Source organism: Pristis pectinata, chromosome 24, assembly GCF_009764475.1.
Source record: "Pristis pectinata isolate sPriPec2 chromosome 24, sPriPec2.1.pri, whole genome shotgun sequence".
Taxonomy (NCBI): Eukaryota; Metazoa; Chordata; class Chondrichthyes; order Rhinopristiformes; family Pristidae; genus Pristis; species Pristis pectinata.
In genome coordinates this window covers 11,583,367-11,603,407 of record NC_067428.1, presented here as the reverse complement: position 1 = coordinate 11,603,407, position 20,041 = coordinate 11,583,367, and the positions used below count along the sequence as shown (strand labels likewise).

General features: G+C 42.4%; 1 protein-coding gene across 1 annotated transcript; it reads left to right on the top strand.

The window, feature by feature from the left end:
* Positions 1-12,144: 12,144 nt before the first annotated feature.
* Positions 12,145-17,899, top strand: LOC127582652 (nicotinamide riboside kinase 2-like). Its single transcript, XM_052038143.1, has 8 exons — positions 12,145-12,246; positions 13,277-13,367; positions 14,128-14,176; positions 14,293-14,470; positions 15,100-15,171; positions 15,260-15,366; positions 16,221-16,303; positions 16,385-17,899. Exons 1-7 carry the CDS (start codon positions 12,221-12,223, stop codon positions 16,301-16,303), a joined length of 606 nt encoding a protein of 201 aa, XP_051894103.1. The 5' UTR covers positions 12,145-12,220; the 3' UTR covers positions 16,385-17,899.
* Positions 17,900-20,041: the final 2,142 nt, after the last annotated feature.

Genomic DNA, 20,041 nt, shown 5'->3' with positions numbered 1-20,041 from the left:
CTGTCTGAATCAGAATCAGGTTTATCATCACTGACATATGTCGTGAAATGTGTTGTTCTGCGGCAGCAATACAGTGCAAGACATAAAAATTATTATGTTACAAAAAATAAATAAATAGTGCAAAAGAGGAATAATGAGGTAGTGTTCATAGACCGTTCAGAAATCTGATAGCGGAGGGGAAGAAGCTGTTCCTGAATCATTGAGTGTGGGTCTTCAGTTTCCTCTACCTCCTCCCTGATGGTGGTAACGTGAAGAGGGCATGTCCCAGGTAGTGAGGGTCCTTAATGATGGATGCCACCTTCTTGAGGCACCGCCTCTTGAAGATATCCTCAATGGTGGGGAGGGTTGTGCCCGTGATGTGGCTGGCTAAGTTTATAGCTCTCTACAGCCTCTTTTGATCCTGCGCATTGGAGCCCCCATACCAGGTGGTGATGCAACCAGTCAGAATGCTCTCCACTGTCTGTAGAAATTTGCAAGAGTCTTTAGTGACATACCTAATCTCCTCAAGCTCGTAATGTGTTGGGCCCAAGACAGATCCTCTGAGCTGTTGACACCCAGGAACTTGAAGCTTCTCACCCTTTCCACTGCTGACCCCTCAGTGAGGACTGGTGTGTGTTCTCCCAACTTCCCCTTCCTGAAGTCCACAATTAATTCCTTGGTCTTGCTGATGTTGAGTGTGAGGTTGTTGTTGTGACACCGCTCGACCAGCCAATCTATCTCACTCCTGTATGCCTCCTCATTACCATCTGAGATTCTGCCAACAACAGTGGTGTCATCAGCAAATTTATAGATGGCATTTGAGCTGTGCTTAGCCACACAGTCATGAGTGTAGAGGCAGTAGAGCAGCGGGCTAAGTAAGCATCCTTGGGGTGCACCCGTATTGATTGTCAGCAAGGAGGAGATCAGCACTGACTGCAAACAAAAGCTTTTCACTGTATCTCAGTACATATGACAATAATATTCCAACGCCAACAGTCCTATTGTCTAATTTCTTGTTGCTTACGACAGTCTAGGCTTGACCAATATCAGCTGTGGTGTGAAACCCTTTATAAAGTACTCCGCCTTCTGAAGCAGGAAATGTAGGGCACAGAGGAATACTATTGGCTAGAATGATAAACAGAAATTGCTGGAAACACATGGGGGTCAGGCAGTATCTGTGGAAGAAGAAACAGTTAACATTTCCGGTCTGGGACCCTTTGTCAGAACTCAGAACCTCATCAGGATCTCAGTCCTGGAACATTAATCCTGATTCTCCCTCCACAGATGCTTCCTGACCTGCTGAGTATTTCCAGCATTTTCTGCTTTTACTTCAGATTTCCAACATCTACAGTTTGCTTGATTCTCATTTAGCGTTGGCTGGATACTGCTCTGGTTCACAATGCAACATTAGCATCTCAGCTGCACTATGATGACTCATCCCAAGCTCAAATTGCTGAAGTATCATGTATTCGTATCCTAGTGTGCCCGAGCAATGACCATGGGTGAAAGGGGAGAAAAAGCACTGTAATCAAGGAGATGGCTCATGTAGGTTTCTAAGAACATGGGAGATTTGTACATTTATATCACTTCAGGGCAACCTAAAATCTTTTAAAGCCATTGAAAAACTTTTGAAGTGTATTTTCAGTCATACTGTGGGATATATAACAGTCCACGTGCACTCAGCAAACTCCAACAAAAGAGCAAAGTAACAATAACTGGGTAAATTATTTTACTGATGTTGGTTGAGAGATAGCAATTGGCCAGGACTTTAGGGAGAAGTTCACTGTTCTTCTAAATTGTACCTTGAAATACTTCATGCCTATCCAGAAGAAAAGCCACACCTTTTGTCTAAATTCTCATCCATGCTGCATTTACTCCCTTAGTACCATGCTGAAGTGTCAGTTCAGATTTTTTTACATTCAAGCTGCCCTAGATTTTGCTTACTACACTGAACCAAAATAAACTGGGAGATTTGCCGTTGTCTCGGTTAGTGGATCCACCATCTACCGGGACACAGAGCCACCCAGAAACCATTTATACAGCACATTTAAACATCCCCAAGAGCATCACATGGCAAAATCAGGCAAAAATAGACATTAAAGAAAACAAGAAACATCTTAGTCAAAGGACTGGATTCCAATGTGACTGGAGAAGCTGAGAAGTTTAGGGAAAGAAATTGGACCTCAAGGCTTCAGCTGGAGGCAAGGAAGTTAATGTTGAGAGGAAGAAATTTGAGGAATGAGAGGACAGAGCTGGATAAATGTAGCCCCATGTCTAGTTGGCCTCAGCAATCTCACCAGACAGAAATCAACCCAGTCTTTCAGAGTTTGTTGGAAAGGTCATGGATAAGTCGTGACTCACATGCGCATTCTGAGACTGGGCTCAGAGGTTGCCCAGAGGTCCGAATTCACGTGCTGCTCTCACATAGCAGTGCTGGGATCTGGGGTGAGAACAAAATTGAATCTGCACTGCCTTCCCACCGAACTGAACCCTGGCAACAGCTGGAAAACATGACGGAGAAAGAACATTGGTGGGGAGAACCTGTCTGGATATTCAAGTAGGATGCAGAGGCCTGCAGGACTGGGAGTTCCATCTGAGTTCCCAGATACATTGAAGTCAGTTGCAGTCTCCCCACTGCAGTCATTGGTGACCATCATCTGTTTAGTCCAGGCACTACACTTGGGGAAGCAGAAAGCTTACAACACAAATTATCAACTTTATTTTCTGATTTTTCTCCTAAATTACATCTGGAACTTTGGTTAAGAAGCAAGTATTTGTTATTCCATTTTTAGAAAAATTGCTAATATCTGGCCTTTGTAATAGTATTAATAATACATTTTGTGAAGTCTTTTGAAATGCACGTGGGACACTTGACCACATTCCAGCCGGGCCTTTGGCATTAACATGCGACATGCAGACAGCATGATGCTAACACGTCAGTGTAACAGGCCCAGTCTCCGAATGCACATGTGAGTCATTGCACATGACTTATTCATGACCTTTCCAACAAACTCTGAGCCAGGAGAGGACCTCAGGCTGGTTGCCCAACAGCTGCCTGCTGGAATTTGAAATGGTGTACTTTTGTTTTTAATGTTTGAATGCAATCCCATAGATCAATCTGACTCTGCATTGGTAACCCTGCTCACTTCCCCAGTCTCTCTCTCTCTCTCTCTCTCTCTCTCTCTCTCTCCCTCTTTGTAAATTTTACAATAACCAAGGCTTTTGCCTCATTGATGTCCCATACCCACATCATTTTTTTCCTCCTCCTCTCCTGAAAGCTGCTATTTCTCATGGAGTTCCAGCCAGGACACTTCGCCCAAAGAACCTTCCTCATATGTAAGGTTCTTTTAATTTTATTTCAAAAGTATACTTTATTTATAAAAATATATACAGGAAATACAATACAATCAGTACACATCCTTCTTTACATTCATTGTGCCATCAAACCAATACATATTCTTACAAAGCATCACTTCTACTCATGTTTCCTCTTTAAACAATATACCCATAAAGCATTTGAGACACTATGCAGGGCCCACAGAGATGTTCCACAGGACCCAGCCCCTCAGCGTCCAGTGGTGGCAGGACTATGGTCTGTGGTCCTTCTCCTCCACAGAGCCTTTGCAATAGTTGCACTGAGCTTCAGTGCGTCCCTCAGCATGTACTCCTGCAGCCTGGATTGTGCCAGTCGGCAGCATTCGCTTACGCACATCTTGTATGTAAGTCCAGGCTTGGAGTAGCATCAGGCTGTTCAACAGCAGAGGGCATCAGAGCTTATCCCAGTTCTAGTCTTATCCAACAACCATACCCATTGTAGGATAGTGATCAGAAGCAGCCTTAGGTTAAAAATATGCCACCATGGTGATCTGAAGCAACTGATCATGCAATAGTGAGGAAAAGAAGAAGCAGTGAGCCATTTTGAGAAACTTGTTTTTCACCTCTCTCACCTAGGACTGCTAAGATTGGCTGAATCCCATCCCTCCCTCTTTCCCCTGTAGAAGCCAGCTGAAGTTACTAGGGCTGTAGTAACAAGCTCCACCCAGCCAGAGTGGAAACGATTGGATCATCTCCCTACCAATCAAGGGGAGATGTTGCTTTAGTTTCTGATTATACAGACTCTGTTTTCTAAGTGACTTGTTTATCTTGGTGTTGGTAAGGTTAATGTTCTAGAGCATGTTGATATCAACAGAGAGGATGTGTTGGAGCTGTTAGAAAATATTAGGACAGATAAGTCCTCGGGGCCTGACGGAATATTCCCCAGGTTGCTCCGCAAGGCAAGGGAGGAGATTGCTGAGCCTTTGGCTAGGATCTTTGAGTTCTCGTTGTCCACAGGAATGGTACCAGAGGATTGGAGGGTGGCAAATGTTGTCCCCTTATTCAAAAAAGATAGTAGGGATAGTCCAGGGAATTATAGACCAGTGAGCCTTACATCTGTGGTGGGCAAGCTGTTGGGAAGGATTCTTAGAGATAGGATCTATGGGCACTTAGAGAATCATGGTCTGATCAGGGATAGCCAGCATGGCTTTGTGAAGGGCAGATCATGTCTCACAAGCCTGATAGTGTTCTTTGAGGAAGTGACCAGACAGATTGATCAGGGCAGTGCAGTAGATGTGGTCTACATGGATTTTAGTAAGGCATTTGACAAGGTTCCACATGGTAGGCTTCTTCAGAAGGTCAGAGGGCATGGGATCCAGGGAAGCTTGGCCGTGTGGATTCAGAATTGGCTTGCCTGTAGAAAGCAGAGGGTTGTGGTGGAGGGAGTGCATTCAGATTGGAGGGCTGTGACTAGCGGTGTCCCACAAGGATCGGTTCTGGGACCTCTGTTTTTCGTGATTTTTATTAATGACTTGGATGAGGGGGTAGAAGGATGGGTTGGCAAGTTTGCAGATGACACAAAGGTTGGTGGTGTTGTGGATAGTGTAGAGGACTGTCGAAGATTGCAGAGGGACATTGATAGGATGCAGAGCTGGGCTGAAAAGTGGCAGATGGAGTTCAATCCGGAGAAGTGTGAGGTGGTACACTTTGGAAGGACAAACTCCAAGGCAGAGTACAAAGTTATCGGCAGGATCCTGGGTAGTGTGGAGGAGCAGAGGGATCTGGGGGTCCATATCCACAGATCCCTGAAAGTTGCCTCACAGGTGGATAGGGTAATTAAGAAAGCTTATGGGGTGTTAGCTTTCATAAGTCGAGGGATTGAGTTTAAGAGCTGTGAGGTAATGATGCAGCTCTATAAAATTGTGGTTAGACCACACTTAGAGTACTGTGTCCAGTTCTGGTTGCCTCATTATAGGAAGGATGTGGAAGTGTTGGAAATGGTGCAGAGGAGATTTACCAGGATGCTGCCTGGTTTAGAGAGTATGCATTATGAGGAGAGACTAAGGGAGCTAGGGCTTTACTGTTTGGAGAGAAGGAGGATGAGAGGAGACATGATTGAGGTGTACAAAATATTAAGAGGAATAGATAGAGTAGACAGCCAGTGTCTCTTTCCCAGGGCACCAATGCTCAATACAAGAGGGCATGGCTTTAAAGTAATGGGTGGGAAGTTCAAGGGAGATATCAGAGGAAGGTTTTTTACCCAGAGTGGTTGGGGCATGGAATGCGCTGCCTGGGGCAGTGGTGGAGGCAGGTACATTAATCAAATTCAAGAGGTTACTAGATAGGCATATGGAGGAATTTAAAAGAGAGGGATATGTGGGAGGAAGGGGTGAGGTAGTCTTAGGCAAGGTTTAAAGGTCGGCACAACGTTGTGGGCCGAAGGGCCTGTATTGTGCTGTACTGTTCTATGTTCAAGTTTATGTTCTATCTTGGCCGGAGAGCACATTGTTTTCTGTGGCTCATATGTCCCATACAGCCTGAAATTAGTTGGCTAACACGGGGTTTACAATAAATCTTCAAAATGCCTAAATTATGTAGTTGGAGGTTGAACCAGAGCTGAGTGCAATGTTGTCAGTGTCACGAGTGATCTAGCTATTCAGAATTGATATAATCCAGAAAGTTTTTATTATTTATTAATTATATGATTTGTTATTTTCTTACTTGTTTATGAGATGTGGATATTGCTGGCATTTGATCTCCAATTGGCTTTAAGAAGATGAGGCCAGCTACCCTCCGAAACCGTTGTAGATCTTCTGGTGATGTTGGGTAGGGAGTTCCAACATCATCAGAAGATGATGCAACAATCAAGGAAGGGTAATATGTTTCCATGTCAAGATGATGTTACTTGCAGGGAACTTGCAGGTGTTTCCATCTGCTGCCCTTGTTTGTTTTGGTGAAAGAGGTCACAGGGTTTGGAGATGATGTGAGGGCAGTCTGGCAATAACTTACTGCAGGTGGTACACACTGCTGCCATTGTGCAGTGGTGGAAGGCTTGAATGTACAGAGTGGTCAGTGAGGTGCCAGTCACGCAGATTGCTTTGCCCTGGATGATGTTGAGCTGCTTGAGTGTTGCTGGAGCTATACTCATCCAGACAATGCTGATCATTCAATTATTTTCCTGACCTGTGTCTTGTAGATTGTGGAAAAGCTTTGGGATGTCAGGAGGTGAGTCACTCACCACATGATCCAGGCTGCAGGAGTACATGCTGAAGGACACAGTGAAGCTCAGTGCAACTGTTGCAAAGGCTCTGTGGAGGAGAAGGACCACAAATACTCAGCCTCGCACTTGCTCTTGTAGTCTGACTAATAGTGCGGTTGGTCCAGTTGATCTTCTGGCTAGTGGTAACACTAAGAATGTTTGTGATAGGTGGCTTGGCAATGCAATACCATTGAATGTCAAGGGTAGGTGGATCGAAACTTTTATTTGAGATGGTCACCCGTGGTATGCAAATATTTATTACTATTTATCAGTCCATACCTGAATGTTCTTCAGTTTGGCTGTATGCAATGACTGCTTCAATTTCTGAGAAGTTGCAAATGGAATTGAACATTGTCCAAGTTTTCACATTGTGATGAAAGGAAGGCCATTAAAGCAGTAACTGAAAATGTTTGGGATGAGCATACTGTCCTTAAGAACTCCTGAAGTAATCTCCTTGGGCTGAAATGATTGACCCAAAGCAACTACAACCACCCTCTGGTAAACTATGATTCAGCCAGTGGAGAATTTTCCCCTCATGTTTTCTTGGCTTCAGATTTACCAGGGGTTCTTGATGCTATAATCAGACAGGTGCTGCCTTGATACTCATCTCCCTTTTAATTCTACACTTTTATGTGTTTGACTTAAGACTGGGATGAAGTTTGGAACTGAGTCATTCTGCCAAAATGCAAGCTCAGTTGATTACGTGCCACCAAATAGCACTGTTAAAGATACTTTCCATCAATTTGCTGATGATTGAAAATAACAAGTTCCAACTTGTTACCTCAAATAAAAATTTCGATCCACCTACCCTTGACATTCAATGGTATTGCATTGCCAAGCCACCTATTACAACTTGAGGATAGCACTAGTCTTCCATTTGAGATTAAGTCTTAGGGACTTAATCTCAAATTCAACAATTTCAAGAATTTGACATAACTTTCGTTTCTGGTTGTATCAGAACTGGCCATTTCTACTGTCGGTAACCATCTGTAACATTAACTGAGTTTTCCCTCTCCACTGACATTGCCTGATCTGTTGGCTGATTCCTACTCCAGGGTGGGATCTCCTGGCCTGTTCCTGGACTACCTTTCTGCAGGCCTCATTGAACCAGGATTGGTCTCCTGGCTCAATGGTGAAGAATATCCTGGCCAGGAGATTACAGATCACGACAGACTACAATTCTGCTGTTGTTGATGGTCTACAACACCGTGTGGATGACTAGTTTTAAGCTGCCAGGTATGTTCTGGTATGATATCGTTTAGCACAGTACAGTGGAAGGTGTCCTCAGAGCGGAGATAGGTGATCACCTTCGCAAGGTCAACGTGGAACTCATTCCTACCAACACTGGCATGAGGCTATACATCTGCAAGGGGTACACTTACGAGAATAAAGTCAAGTAATTTGTATGTTTATCTATCACCCGCTAAAACCACAAGAAAGCAGCTATGTCCTTCAGGATATTTTCATATTTCATATTTTCACGTTTTTATCACATAGAAGCAGGCCATTCAGCCTATCGAGTGTATACCAGCTCTCGGAGCATTCCCATCAGTCCCATGGTGAGCTTGGTCAGTGGCATTACCTCTGAAGTAGCTGCTACTCAAAATACTTCATCCGACTAGTCATCGAGCATGGAGTCATACAGCACAGAAACAGGCCCTTCGGCCCAGCATGTCCATGCCAACCGCTTTGCCCATCTACACTAACCCAATTTGCCCACATTAGGACCATGTCCTTCTGTGCCTTGCCTGTTCAGGTGTCTGTCTAAATGCCTCTTAAAGGTAGTAATTGCATATGATTCTACCACCTCCTCTGGCAGTGCAATCCAGAGTTTAGCACGAAGGAGTATTGAGAAATAGACTGAGAAAGGACAGTAGGTGGTACCAGCAGGTTTCCTTGCCCCTGTTGGACCAGATGCCTTGGAAGTTCATGGGTTCAGTGTCAATGTTGGGGATCTTGTGTTATTTCTTCCTGACTGTGTACTACTGTCACCTCCAGTTGGCTGGTCTTGTTGGTTGAACAGGATGTGCACAGGGACTGTGAAGCAGAGCCAAGAATGTTAGTTGTGAAGTCTGATTCTGTGGGTACAATTCTGTCAGGCTGCTGTTTGATTAGTCTGTGGTACAGCTCTCCCAATTTAGACACCAGCGCCTACATGCATATGATGAGGACTCTGCAAGGTCAACTGAGACGATCGTGCCATGTACAAATCCAATGTCTGGTGGGCCACCTGGCTTTATTCTGATTATCTTTTCTTGTTGTGGTTTGGAAAAAACATGTAAGTCTAAACCCATTTCAGAGGTCAATTATAAGTCATGAATTATGAGTCAGTCACATGGTTATAGATCTGGAGTCACGTATAGGTCCAACTAAGGAAGGATGGCAGATTTCCATCTCTAAAGGACATCTGTAAATCAATTTTTTTTCGAGTAGTTTCACTGTCACTGGTATTGTAACTAACTTTAAAAAAAATTCAGATTACTCAACAAAATAAATTGTCAAGAAAATCAGTGTTGAAGATTTTAAATCTCCCTTACTGATACTTAGAAACCTGGTGAAAGCTTGCAAGTATTCTTCTTCTATTCTTCTGAGGCAGCCCCTCGTGATTGAGGATGACTTGCTTCCACTCTGAGGCGACAGAAGAATCCTGGGGGGAATCTGCAGGCTTTGCCACAGACGGGTGAGGTGCTGCTGGACAGAACAAGTTGTCCGGTTGCTTGGGATGTTGTGCTCTCCTTCTACAGTTTTGGTATGGCCTCCACGGACTCGTGTGGTAGAGACTGAAGATGTTACATGCCTTCCTGAGTTTCCTGCTCCATCTTGAGCAGTTACGGAAGAGGAATTCCAATGAGTTGGTGAGGATATATCATGTTCTCAAGATAACTTCGAGAATGTCCCTGAAACACTTTCCCTAATCTTTTGCTGTGATGGAGCTCAGAATGGAGTAGTTGTCTCAAGAGTCTGGTGTCAGGCATGTGGGTGATATGGGCTACTGGAGTTGAGTGTGATCTTGGCCTCATTGCTGGGGATGCTGGTCTGAGGGAGGAGGTTGACATTGATTCACTTATCTGGTCAATGGACTTGGAGGGTTTTGCAGAGACATTATTGGAGGTACCGCTCCACTTCTTTGAGTGGCCCGTTGTACACTGTCTATGGCTCCAAAGTACAGCTGAGGGCAGGGATCACTGCTGCCAGGTAGATCATGAGCTTGATGCTGGGTTTGGGGTCTTGGGCTTCGAACATTCTTTTCCCCAGTCATCTGAAGGCTGAGCTGGAGGCAGCGGTGAATTTGGCAGGAGGTACAGGAGCCTGAACTCCCACACTCAACGATTCAGAAACAGCTTCTCCCCCTCCGTCATCAAATTTCTGAATGGTCCATGAACCCATGAACACTACCTCATCATTCCTTCTTCTTGCACTTTTTTTTATTTTTGTAATTTGTAGTAATTTTATGTCTTTGCACTGTGCTGCTGCCGCAGAACAACAGCTTTCACGTCATTTAGTCAGTGGTAATAAATCTGATTCTAACCTGATCAGAATAAACTTCAAATCATTTCATTTCAGAGTCAGTGATATTCACCACCTTTGGTTGGTAGGGTAATTGGCGACTGTAAATTTCTCCTGGTGTAGGTGAATGGTAGGAGACTCGGGGTGGATTGATGGATATGAGAGAAAATAGTGGGGGAATGATGTTAATGGGATTGCCTTGAGAGATGGCATAAGAGTCCATGGGCTGAATGGCCTCCTTCTATGTTATGAGAACTATGAACTATGGGAATATCTGTCTTCACTGAGAGGCGGCTCCCAAGAGGAGATCCATATTTGCCAAGATCTCATCAAGGATCTTGATCGTCAAGGGATAGTGTTGCCTTGTGAGGGAAGGTCCTTTGTCTTCTGGAGGTTGGTTATAAGGGGCCTTCAACAATTGTACTGCAATCACTGGTAACTGCAACAATGATGTGCAGGGGTCAGCTATGGGGAAAATCTCCCGGTACTACCTTTGTCCTCAAAGTTCAAGTCTCAATGTTCTCCCCACTCCTGAGGTTAGCTCACTAACTCCATGACCAGTGGGAGTCTACACTTGAGGAGTGATATGTGAAGCTGCTCACTTTTCTGCAGATTTACTGAAAACCTCACAGGGGTATTATGAAGCTAACTTTTCCTCCACATTAAGTCTTTGTACTTAGCATTCGAACCCTGAAAATTGGACATGTCAATCTGAATGTCCCTAGTTTCAGAAGTCAAGGACATTGTGGTAGGGTACCTGCAGTAATGCAAATAAAAAACCTTGATGTGAAATCACTGATTAAAAAAAATAGAAGGGCTTAGAATAAATACATTGCTAGTTTGATACTGAGCCATATTGATCTAGTTGTAGGTGAAGGAATGATGCAATTGATTGCAGTATTCATTGGTAGTGAAGAGTGAAATAAAAATCATCTAAGATCTTGACCAACTCTGTACAATGACCACTGCTGAGAAAGGCAAAGTGCATCTATCTAATGGGCAGAATATTAAGATCATGGTTAGGAAATACTGGCCTAGAAATTCTATGCAGTAGAGCAATGCTTTTGTTTGCCTCATGACAAGAATGTTATGAACAATCTGGTTGCTAAATTCCATTGAGTACTTCAATGTGCAAAAGCCTTTCTGGAAACCTGATCCAGGTCCACTGTGCTTTTGGTGTGTGCAGACACACTGTTATTCAATCATATGCAATGTGGCTTTTGAAATCACTTGCACAAGTTCTTGGGTATAGGTGATTCTCATGAACGATGTGGGCCACTCATGTGGAATTAGGTCGTAATGGGAGAATCAAGGTCTGCTTCGTCATTAGCTAAGGACCGAGCTGATTTGTTATCAGAGAGCTTGAAATCCTTTTCAGCATTTCCCAATCCATCACCATTTCCAACATCCTCTGCTATCTTGCTTTGTGCACCAAAAGCAAACAACTTCAGGTTTTTCCATATTATATTCCATCTGACACTGAGAAAGGGTTAACATATACTCAAATTGTGAAGAATTACCACTTTGAAGCAACCCTTAGGTGTGGCAGGATTCTTTGGGGTGTCATTTTGACTGGCTTTCCTGGATTACAATAAAAACTGAACCAATACCTAGCCGCATCCTGATGTATTGCATCGTACACTCTTTCACACCATCCTGAACTACTGGAAGCTGGCAAATACATGCAATTGGAAGTCAACATTTTGTGAAAAATTAAGAGTACAACAGAAGGTTTAGAAACATTAATAAGGGGTAAGTAGAAGGTATCACACGCTTGTTTTGTCTGGTTGAAGATGCAGTTTAAAACTTACATAATTTTCTCTCTATCTTCCTAAGTGCCAGCCTGAGCAGTGAGGGGAGGGTTATGGGGGAAGGGTCCCTGGAATCCACCTCATTACTGATTTAGGAAAGGAAAGATTCCAGACTATAATTGGTTTGAGGAAGGGATGAGTGATGCAGGACAGCTGCACTTGTAACTACGCCTGCTCGCAGGCTGAGGGTGGCATTGGCTGGGGACGGAGGAAACGTAAATGATGACGCTAGGAGAGAAAATATAAATAAGAGCAGCAAGTGGCGCCTGATTTGTGAATGAACTAGTAGCAGCCGGTGTTGTACTGTAACTTGCTGCAAGAGGCGGCTGCGAGCGGACCACGTTGCAACATGAAGTATATCATAGGGATCGGAGGGTAAGTATTACAGGTAACACGTTACACGCCGCAGCACATGTTGGTAAAGAAACATGTTGAACTTGTGATGAAACATTTTGCCTAAAATTTGAATTATATGGGGAATTTTAAAATAAAACCGTTCAAACGCAGAATTTGGCATGTTTATTATAAAAAGGAATTTAAGGACTTTTAAAAGATTTATCTATCGTGCTATTAATTTCTGGCATGATTTTTAAAACCTTTATTTAATTTAATGTAATACTGATCGCAAGAGATTAGAACTGGCCCCGTTTGCCGTCGGTTTCACGTACCGGAAGCCTGTTCCATCTAGTTAAATGGATGACACGTTGTTTCGTCCTCCGGTGTAATAATGAACGGCCAAATGTCGGATTTTGTCGGGAGGTTTCCCCTCCCTCGGGTGCTCTCCCTCCGGGGTCTGGGGAGGCGGTGGGAGTGAGTTTCCGTTTGTTTCCCGCGCTGGTGTCGGGTTTGATTCTCCCGCTCAAACTGCCTTCTTATGGCGCCAGCGCGCCTTGTGATTATAGCCTCCAGCCCGCCAATTACTTTCACCTTTCCATACAACTATGCTGTTATTTCGGTTTATTTAATACATTTCAATTCTAATTGCTTAAAATTGGCTATCCATCAAAGCCTTACTTGAGTTCCCCTTTTTTAAAAAAAAATCCAGTAAATTATTCGGTGACTGGATTATTTTAAACGGGACGGGCTAATTTATTGCCTTATCGTAAAGTCGTCTCCGTTCATTTTCGTTAATTGTCAGGGGATTCTTTTTCCTCAATGTAGAGGGATGACCTAAAACGCCACCCACGCTGGGGAGTTGACTTGTGTTTGAATTTGGCGCCCTTTCTGAAATTGATCAATTGCGGAAGTTTAAACAACCGTCTCTCAAGCTCTTTCATAACTAGTATTCTTGCCAAAGTTCAGCGTTTGAATTAAACCCGAGTTTTCTCCAATGTCTGCATTTATTGGTGGGACTCGTGGCGATGGTCTCGCCATTAACAATCGACTTTCTCTTCTGACCTTTCAGTGTGACCAACGGTGGGAAAACCACTCTAACGAATAGAATTAGTCAAATGTTACCAAACTGCTGTGTCGTACATCAAGACGACTTTTACAAGGTGAGCACAACTATTTTCTATTTTAAGTATGTAGCCCCTAGTTCGGGGAAAATAGATGCATGTGTGTTTATTGTAATCAATAGTAATTAACTTTGCCTGAAGTCTTGATGTACTCGGTGAAATGTCTGGGTGTGATTACATTGAGTTAAAAATTTTAATCACTGGATAGATGTATGATACCAGGAAAAGGCATTTGTAATACTTGATTCATGTGCAACACAAGGGTGAATTTGTGCCAACAATTCAGTTGTGTAACTATGTAGTCTACTAATCTGTCACCTTTCTGATAACAAGCCATAATTTGGCAATACCCTAGGACATTTCACTTCAATGTACATCTGGTTGGAACCTGGTGGCTGATTTGGGTAAAATATAACTGTGGTTTTATTGTATCAATTTCTGATTTGTATTAACTGAATTTGGTGGATGGTGAGGGTGTTCTTTGATTCCTCGTACCAAATTATAGTTTGTGCATGTTGAGGGTAGTTAAGAATCAGCCATGGTTCCTGCTGCATTAAATGATTTTTGCTGGGAGCTGCACAGTGAGTGCAGGTTGTGATTAACCATGCTCTGAAGGCATAGCCTCTGAATACAATGTCATCTCTTGTGTGAGGAATGGCCATTGATGAGGTCCTGCTGAGAGTGGAGCCCTGGTCCCAGAAAAAAATCAGACTTTGGGCAAGGGAATTTGAAGATTGATGTGATTCCTATCTTGTAATGTGTAAATACGTTTGTAGCCTTGTTTTTATGACTATTTCAGACACCAGATCAAATAGAAGTTGGGGAAGATGGATTTAAACAATGGGATGGTAAGAATGGTATTGGTTGTAGGCAGTGACTTTTTGTAACAAAGAACTACGTTGACATTTATTTAACCTTGTGTTAGTCCTTGCAGTAATCTGCTGGGTTCTTTTTTGACCTTCAGTGATCACAGCCCTCGACATGGAGGCAATGATGAGTACTGTCAACGCCTGGATTGACAACCCAGTAAAGTTTGCCCGATCGCATGGAGTGAACGTCACTCCAGCCTCCGATGAGCAGAGCGATCCAGAGAAAGGAGTGCAGATATTGATAGTGGAAGGGTTCCTGTTGTATAACTACAGGTGCAGTTTTCTGGAACTCCCTATTTCAGTTTGAGAAAAGGGTTTTTAAAGTACTGTGAAACTTTCATGCTGCTGCATGGATTTCAGTAAAAGATAATGGAGGCTGTGAGCCTTTTTGTGCTACATTCACTCGAACTGAAAGTGTCCAGTAGGATTCTAAAATGCAAATTTTCTGGATAGCATGCAGACTATAGAATCAGGGTGAATTATATGGTTATTGGCCTGTCATTGGCAATAATTTGAGGAGATTAAGGGCATTGATCTAAAAACACTGTACCAGTATATTGGTTTGTGATTTTTAAATAAAAATGTAATACTTGTATATTGCCAACAATTCCCAAAGTAATGAGTTCTAACACTTAACATTTAAAAAGATAATCCTTTTGGTGTTTCCAGTTGAGAATCCAATTGAGCAAATTTATCTGTATTTTTGGCCACAAACCTTTATACTCCAGTACCCAGAATTGGCATTAGAAACATTTTGACCAAGTTATATCTACAGTTGCTGTGTTGTCTCATCAGAAGTCAAGTGATATGATGACCAATCTTAATTATGTAAATACAAATTGTAGGTAGAATAATTTTGCTAGTCTTTCAATTAACTGTCTTGTTTTTCTTTCTTGATCCAGGCCTTTGGTTTCAATATTTAATCGACGTTACTACTTGTCCCTTTCATATGAAGAATGCAAGAGGAGGAGGAGGTAAATGGCTACTTGATATGCAGTCAGTTCACGAAGCAGAACTCTATGCAAGTGCAGCCATATTAACTGAAGTTGTGTTCATTTCTAGTACAAGGAATTATACAGTTCCTGATCCACCTGGTTTGTTTGATGGACATGTGTGGCCAATGTATCTAAAGCACAGGAAAGAGATGGAGGCCAACAATGTTGATGTTGGTAGGTAGCTTTTGCCTTTTGTATTAAAAGGTAGCAATTAAACTGGGCTGCTCCATAATAGAGCAAAGAGCAGAAGGGGCCTACACTAAGGAGTTCTGAGGAAATGAGAAGTGAACTTGCTGAAAACAAGATGCGATGGGGTTGGTGTGAGGAGAGTTTTGAAATAAAGGATATTGTCTTGGGGGAAGGGATGTGCCACTTAGAGATGGAGCTCCTGGAATGTTGCAATTTTCCACCCTCAGGAACTGTAGGTATTGAGTCACTGGGTCTATTCAAGATGTAATCATTTTAGACTCCAGGGAACTTGTGGATTATGGGTGATGGTGAGGTGGGGGTTGGGCTGGAATTGTGTGCAAGGCCACAGGTCAGGTTGCCCACAATCCTATTGAATGGTAGTGGAGACCTGAGGAGGCAAATTGTCCACTCCTGTTCCTAATTGTGGCAAGTACTTTTTGCAACTCATTGAAAGCAGTATTCGATAATGAAGAATTAAATATCCAGACCTGAGATTGATATCTCTTCCCTTCGGGATCCCACTTGTAGTTCATTTGCTTTGCTCTTAATGTGTGATTTTTTTTTCATCCTTTAAGTTGGGCCTTTTCCCTGTCTTGGAGCCCAGATGAACTTGCTGCTTAGCCAGTCAGCATAGTGGTTCTCTTGGTTTTCCAGCCTGGCTTCCCCCTCAGCACAGGGTTGAGGGAACTCTCAGCTTGGAGTTCTGGTGATGACCTCTTCAGCTGGTGTCCTTGCAGCTCTGCTTCTAGGTACTGGTTGGGATTTAATGAGGTGGGTCTGGATGGGCAGATATGTGATTCAATGAATGCTATTGATTTAAAAAAAAATTGTATTTCTAGTGTATCTGAATGGTTTGAAGTCCAAGGATGAAATCTATCTACAAGTGTATGAAGACATTCAAAATCTGATCCTGAATTCCTAGGTAATTACAGAATCATTTATCACTTGGATTCCTAGTTTTGATTATTTCACCATTTTAATTGCCTTTGGATCTTTCTTTCAGGGACTGTTGTACTGAAGACTTGTGTGAAGATCAAGTTCAAGTTGTAAATAGTCAGTTGTCTCTGAGACTTTTGTCCACTTAGATTATTTTATGTATATAGATTGGATGTGGTTTAAGTTATTTCAATCTGCCTATGATGGCAGTTTATATTTTTGATGCTTTGTGAACTTTAAAAAAATTTTTTTATTTGGATCATTTCTGTAACTTCAATCCTATATAATTGTGAATATTGTAAGCTGATACCTAAAATATTGAATTTGAGTATTGAATGTTGTACTTGCCCACTTTTGTAACTATTGTATTCCTATCTGCTTCTCTACAGTCTTTGACTACCTGAAATTGCAATAACTTGGCAAAGCCCCATCTTTAAGTGATGTTCAATGAGGTTCTTCTTAGGAACTACTGGTCCAATTTTTTTCCTTTCTTGCATTTCTTGCAAGACTCCTTTGGGCCCGGCACAAATATTGCATAAAGTGATGGGGACTACATTTGGGGTAATTTCTGGTATGGAAGTTTGTGTTGGAAGTGATATTGCTCCAGTCTTCACTGGAGTTGAGCTTGTCCTGCACCTGTTGCTAGATGTTAATTGTATGGTGTGGGTGGGGAATCTATTGGTTTATCTCCCATTCTGTGGTAAATCTGCAGTAGAGTTATGTTTTAATAGTTCACTGTTTAATCACTCAACACTTGGTGAACATTTCAAATGTTAAGCTGGGGCTAATGACAGCACTCCCCTTAAATTTTACATTATTACTATTGTGACATATAGAGATATAGTGGAACAGGATAATGTTGCATGTCCCAAAATTGCCAAAAAGTTGGGTTTTGTAACTTGCATTAAAGGAAGATTTTTATATATAACAAAAAGACAAGGATCAAAAAGTTTTAATTTAGCCAGTTATGCCTGAGTGCATTACATAACTGCCATTGCATTCCTAGGCTTGACTCCAAAGTCAAGCCTAAGAATGCAATGATGTCTAGTGTAACAAAGGCTGAGGTTTAGATACCAGTTGAGTACCCATGGAATATACACACCTTCCTGCAGAGGAAATAAAGGGAAGCCTGGTTGATTTTGAATATAGCCGTGTTAATTTTCAGATCATGTTGGTCTTCTATTTCAGTGAGTAACCTCAATGTGACAGTAAAATTGTCAAACCTACTCTAGCTATTTAATGCAAAATAAGAAGAGCTTTTACTATTCAATGTGCAGGCCCACTAGTGTAAATCCTCAGGTAGGAACTTTTATAGATACACAGGGCTTCAATTAATGTTTTAGAACTAACTTTTTTTGCCTGTTAGATGCATTTCTATACATTCAGTTCCTTATTTTCAAGTCATTAGAACCTTAAGTATTGCTTATCTGAATTATCTGTTGTCCCTTATTCAGTCATGTATTCCTATTGCACATCTATCCCCCTTGTGTTTCTTTCTCCTGCAACTCTCCATCAGTGTTCTCATTCCTCTAGATTCAATCATTTACCTTCTGTCTGCTTTAAAATAAAGGTCTTTTGCTAATTTTGTACCTTTCCCTCTCTAGCTCCTCATCAAAGTAAAATCTAAAACCTCTGAGTTTAGGATATCTAAAATAGAAATGGACAAAACTGGGACCTTTCAATGTGGCAGGCTGTAGAAAGAAACAGTTAACACTTGGAACATTAACTCTTTCCACAGGTGGTGGCTGGCCTGCTGAGTGGCTAGAGCATTCTCTGGTTCTTTTGAAAAGAAATGATTATGTACCCTCCAATATTCCACAGTTAATACTGTGACCTATCAGGACTGAGCTATATTCATTTGTCATAAGCATTGCCTGTGAATTCAGAGTTGTACCTGCACTTGAACTCAGCTGTGGGGAGATTCTGAGAAATACATTTATTGGAGTAATTTAGGAGGCAGGAGTACAATGTGCTGAAGCTAACACATTTTGTATACTTGCTACCTTTTCTCGTCCCCAGTAGGAAATCCCCCCCAGATTTCTTGAAGTCCCTTTTGGTCCTTTCCCCTTCCCATTTATATTAGCTGTGCAGTATGTGGGGTGGGGTGGAAGTGGTCGGTAATAAACCAGGCAGTCTGCAGTGAGAGCCACATTTAGAAAATAAAAGCTGGTGTGCAAGCCACCAGCCTGAATCCATTCCACATCTGTGTGCTCTGCTCTTATGTAACCAACTACAACAGTGAATTAATAGACAATGGCAGCAGGATCTTAACAAGTAGTAACTTCTGTATCCCTCTGCTGCTCCCACCCGCAGTAGCTGTACGTCAATTACAGACTTTTCCCCAATGAAGTGGTGGTTACTCTTCCAGTTGATATGCTTTGATTGGTTAAGCCAAGGGAACAGGATGAAGTTACAAGAGCAGAGTTTTAAAGAGCAAGTTTAAGATAGCTGTGGTGGTGTCTTATTACAGAAAGTGATTGATAGTTGGAACAGCTTAGGAGGAGTGTTGCTGAGACCGGAGGTCGTAACTCATGAAACAGGTGGATTGGGCAACGGTTGAAAGCCAGCCTGGAATTCTGGCAGGATGAGAATCAGTAGACTGAAGGGCTCTGAACAGTTTAAATAACTAAAATACCAAATAACTTGGGAAGCCTTGAACTCCAAATGTTTTGTGGGTGAATTCCCCAGCAGCGTGCTATTGACCTATCCACACCAGAAAGGAACTAGATTCCCCAGAGTGATGTAAAATAGATTAACTACGCCCAAATGAGATCGAAGGGAACCCAATCTCAGGCCTAGACTGAGGGTAAGAATGTTCGTTTTTCTGCTGCAAAGTCAATGAGGCAATTTTGAATTTGTATAGTCACATGAAATAGTTGATTGGATACTCACTCTGTTTAACATCTCCCTGCAAGGCATTGGCAATCTAGGGAAGGTAGGGGAGTAATGGAAAGCAATTCTGGAAACTGATCATCTCTAGGCTGCTGCAGAGTGATGCAAAGCCACGAGCTCAACTAGATGGTTTCAGATTGGCCCTGTGAAGATGTGGATGATGGATGAGCTGAGATCCAGTGGATAGTGATGTTACATTTTATCAAATGGCATTGCCTAACCTGAGGGTGTTTGGCCAGTGTAAACTAAAGAGCTCTTGGGTAAAAATTCTCTGCCATACCTGGCCTGGTACATACTGGTGTGGAAAGTAGGCATGAGTTCAGTGGGCACAAATTACCTATTACAAAAAGGTAAAACTAATTTATTCCATGCTTTGCCTGCTGAGTGAATAATGGTGGTTATTCCAGAAAGAGGGCAAAATAATCTGAGCACTGGAAGTTTTAAGACACTGGGTACCTGAAGGTCCCAATATATTTTTTGGTCTATGCTGGGCTTACAGTTCTCAGCTGAGGATGTGTTCGGGTGCTTCAATGAACCTAGATGGCCTTTGGCTTAGGCAGACAGGAGTTGCACAGCACAGAAATGGGCCTATTGGCCCACTATGTTCATGCCAACCATTACCCATCCACACTAAATCTATTCACCAACACTCAGTCCTGTTATCACTCCCTCGAACCCTTGCTAAGAGTGCTGTTCAGTGTCAAACTGGGTTCATATATGCTTCCATCCACAAAAAGGATGGCTGTTCAGTACACAGAACATTCAGGAAAGGAGAAGCAGGGAAAAATAATTGAGGCTGGAATCAGGCACTGAACCTGTTTTTATCATAAAT

Excerpts from the sequence above, each read along its gene's own strand:
- LOC127582652 (XM_052038143.1), top strand. The coding sequence starts at position 12,221 with ATGAAGTATATCATAGGGATCGGAGG. Across the intron at positions 12,247-13,276 it reads TATATCATAGGGATCGGAGG|TGTGACCAACGGTGGGAAAA; the intron begins GTAAGTATTACA and ends CTGACCTTTCAG. Across the intron at positions 13,368-14,127 it reads ATCAAGACGACTTTTACAAG|ACACCAGATCAAATAGAAGT; the intron begins GTGAGCACAACT and ends TGACTATTTCAG.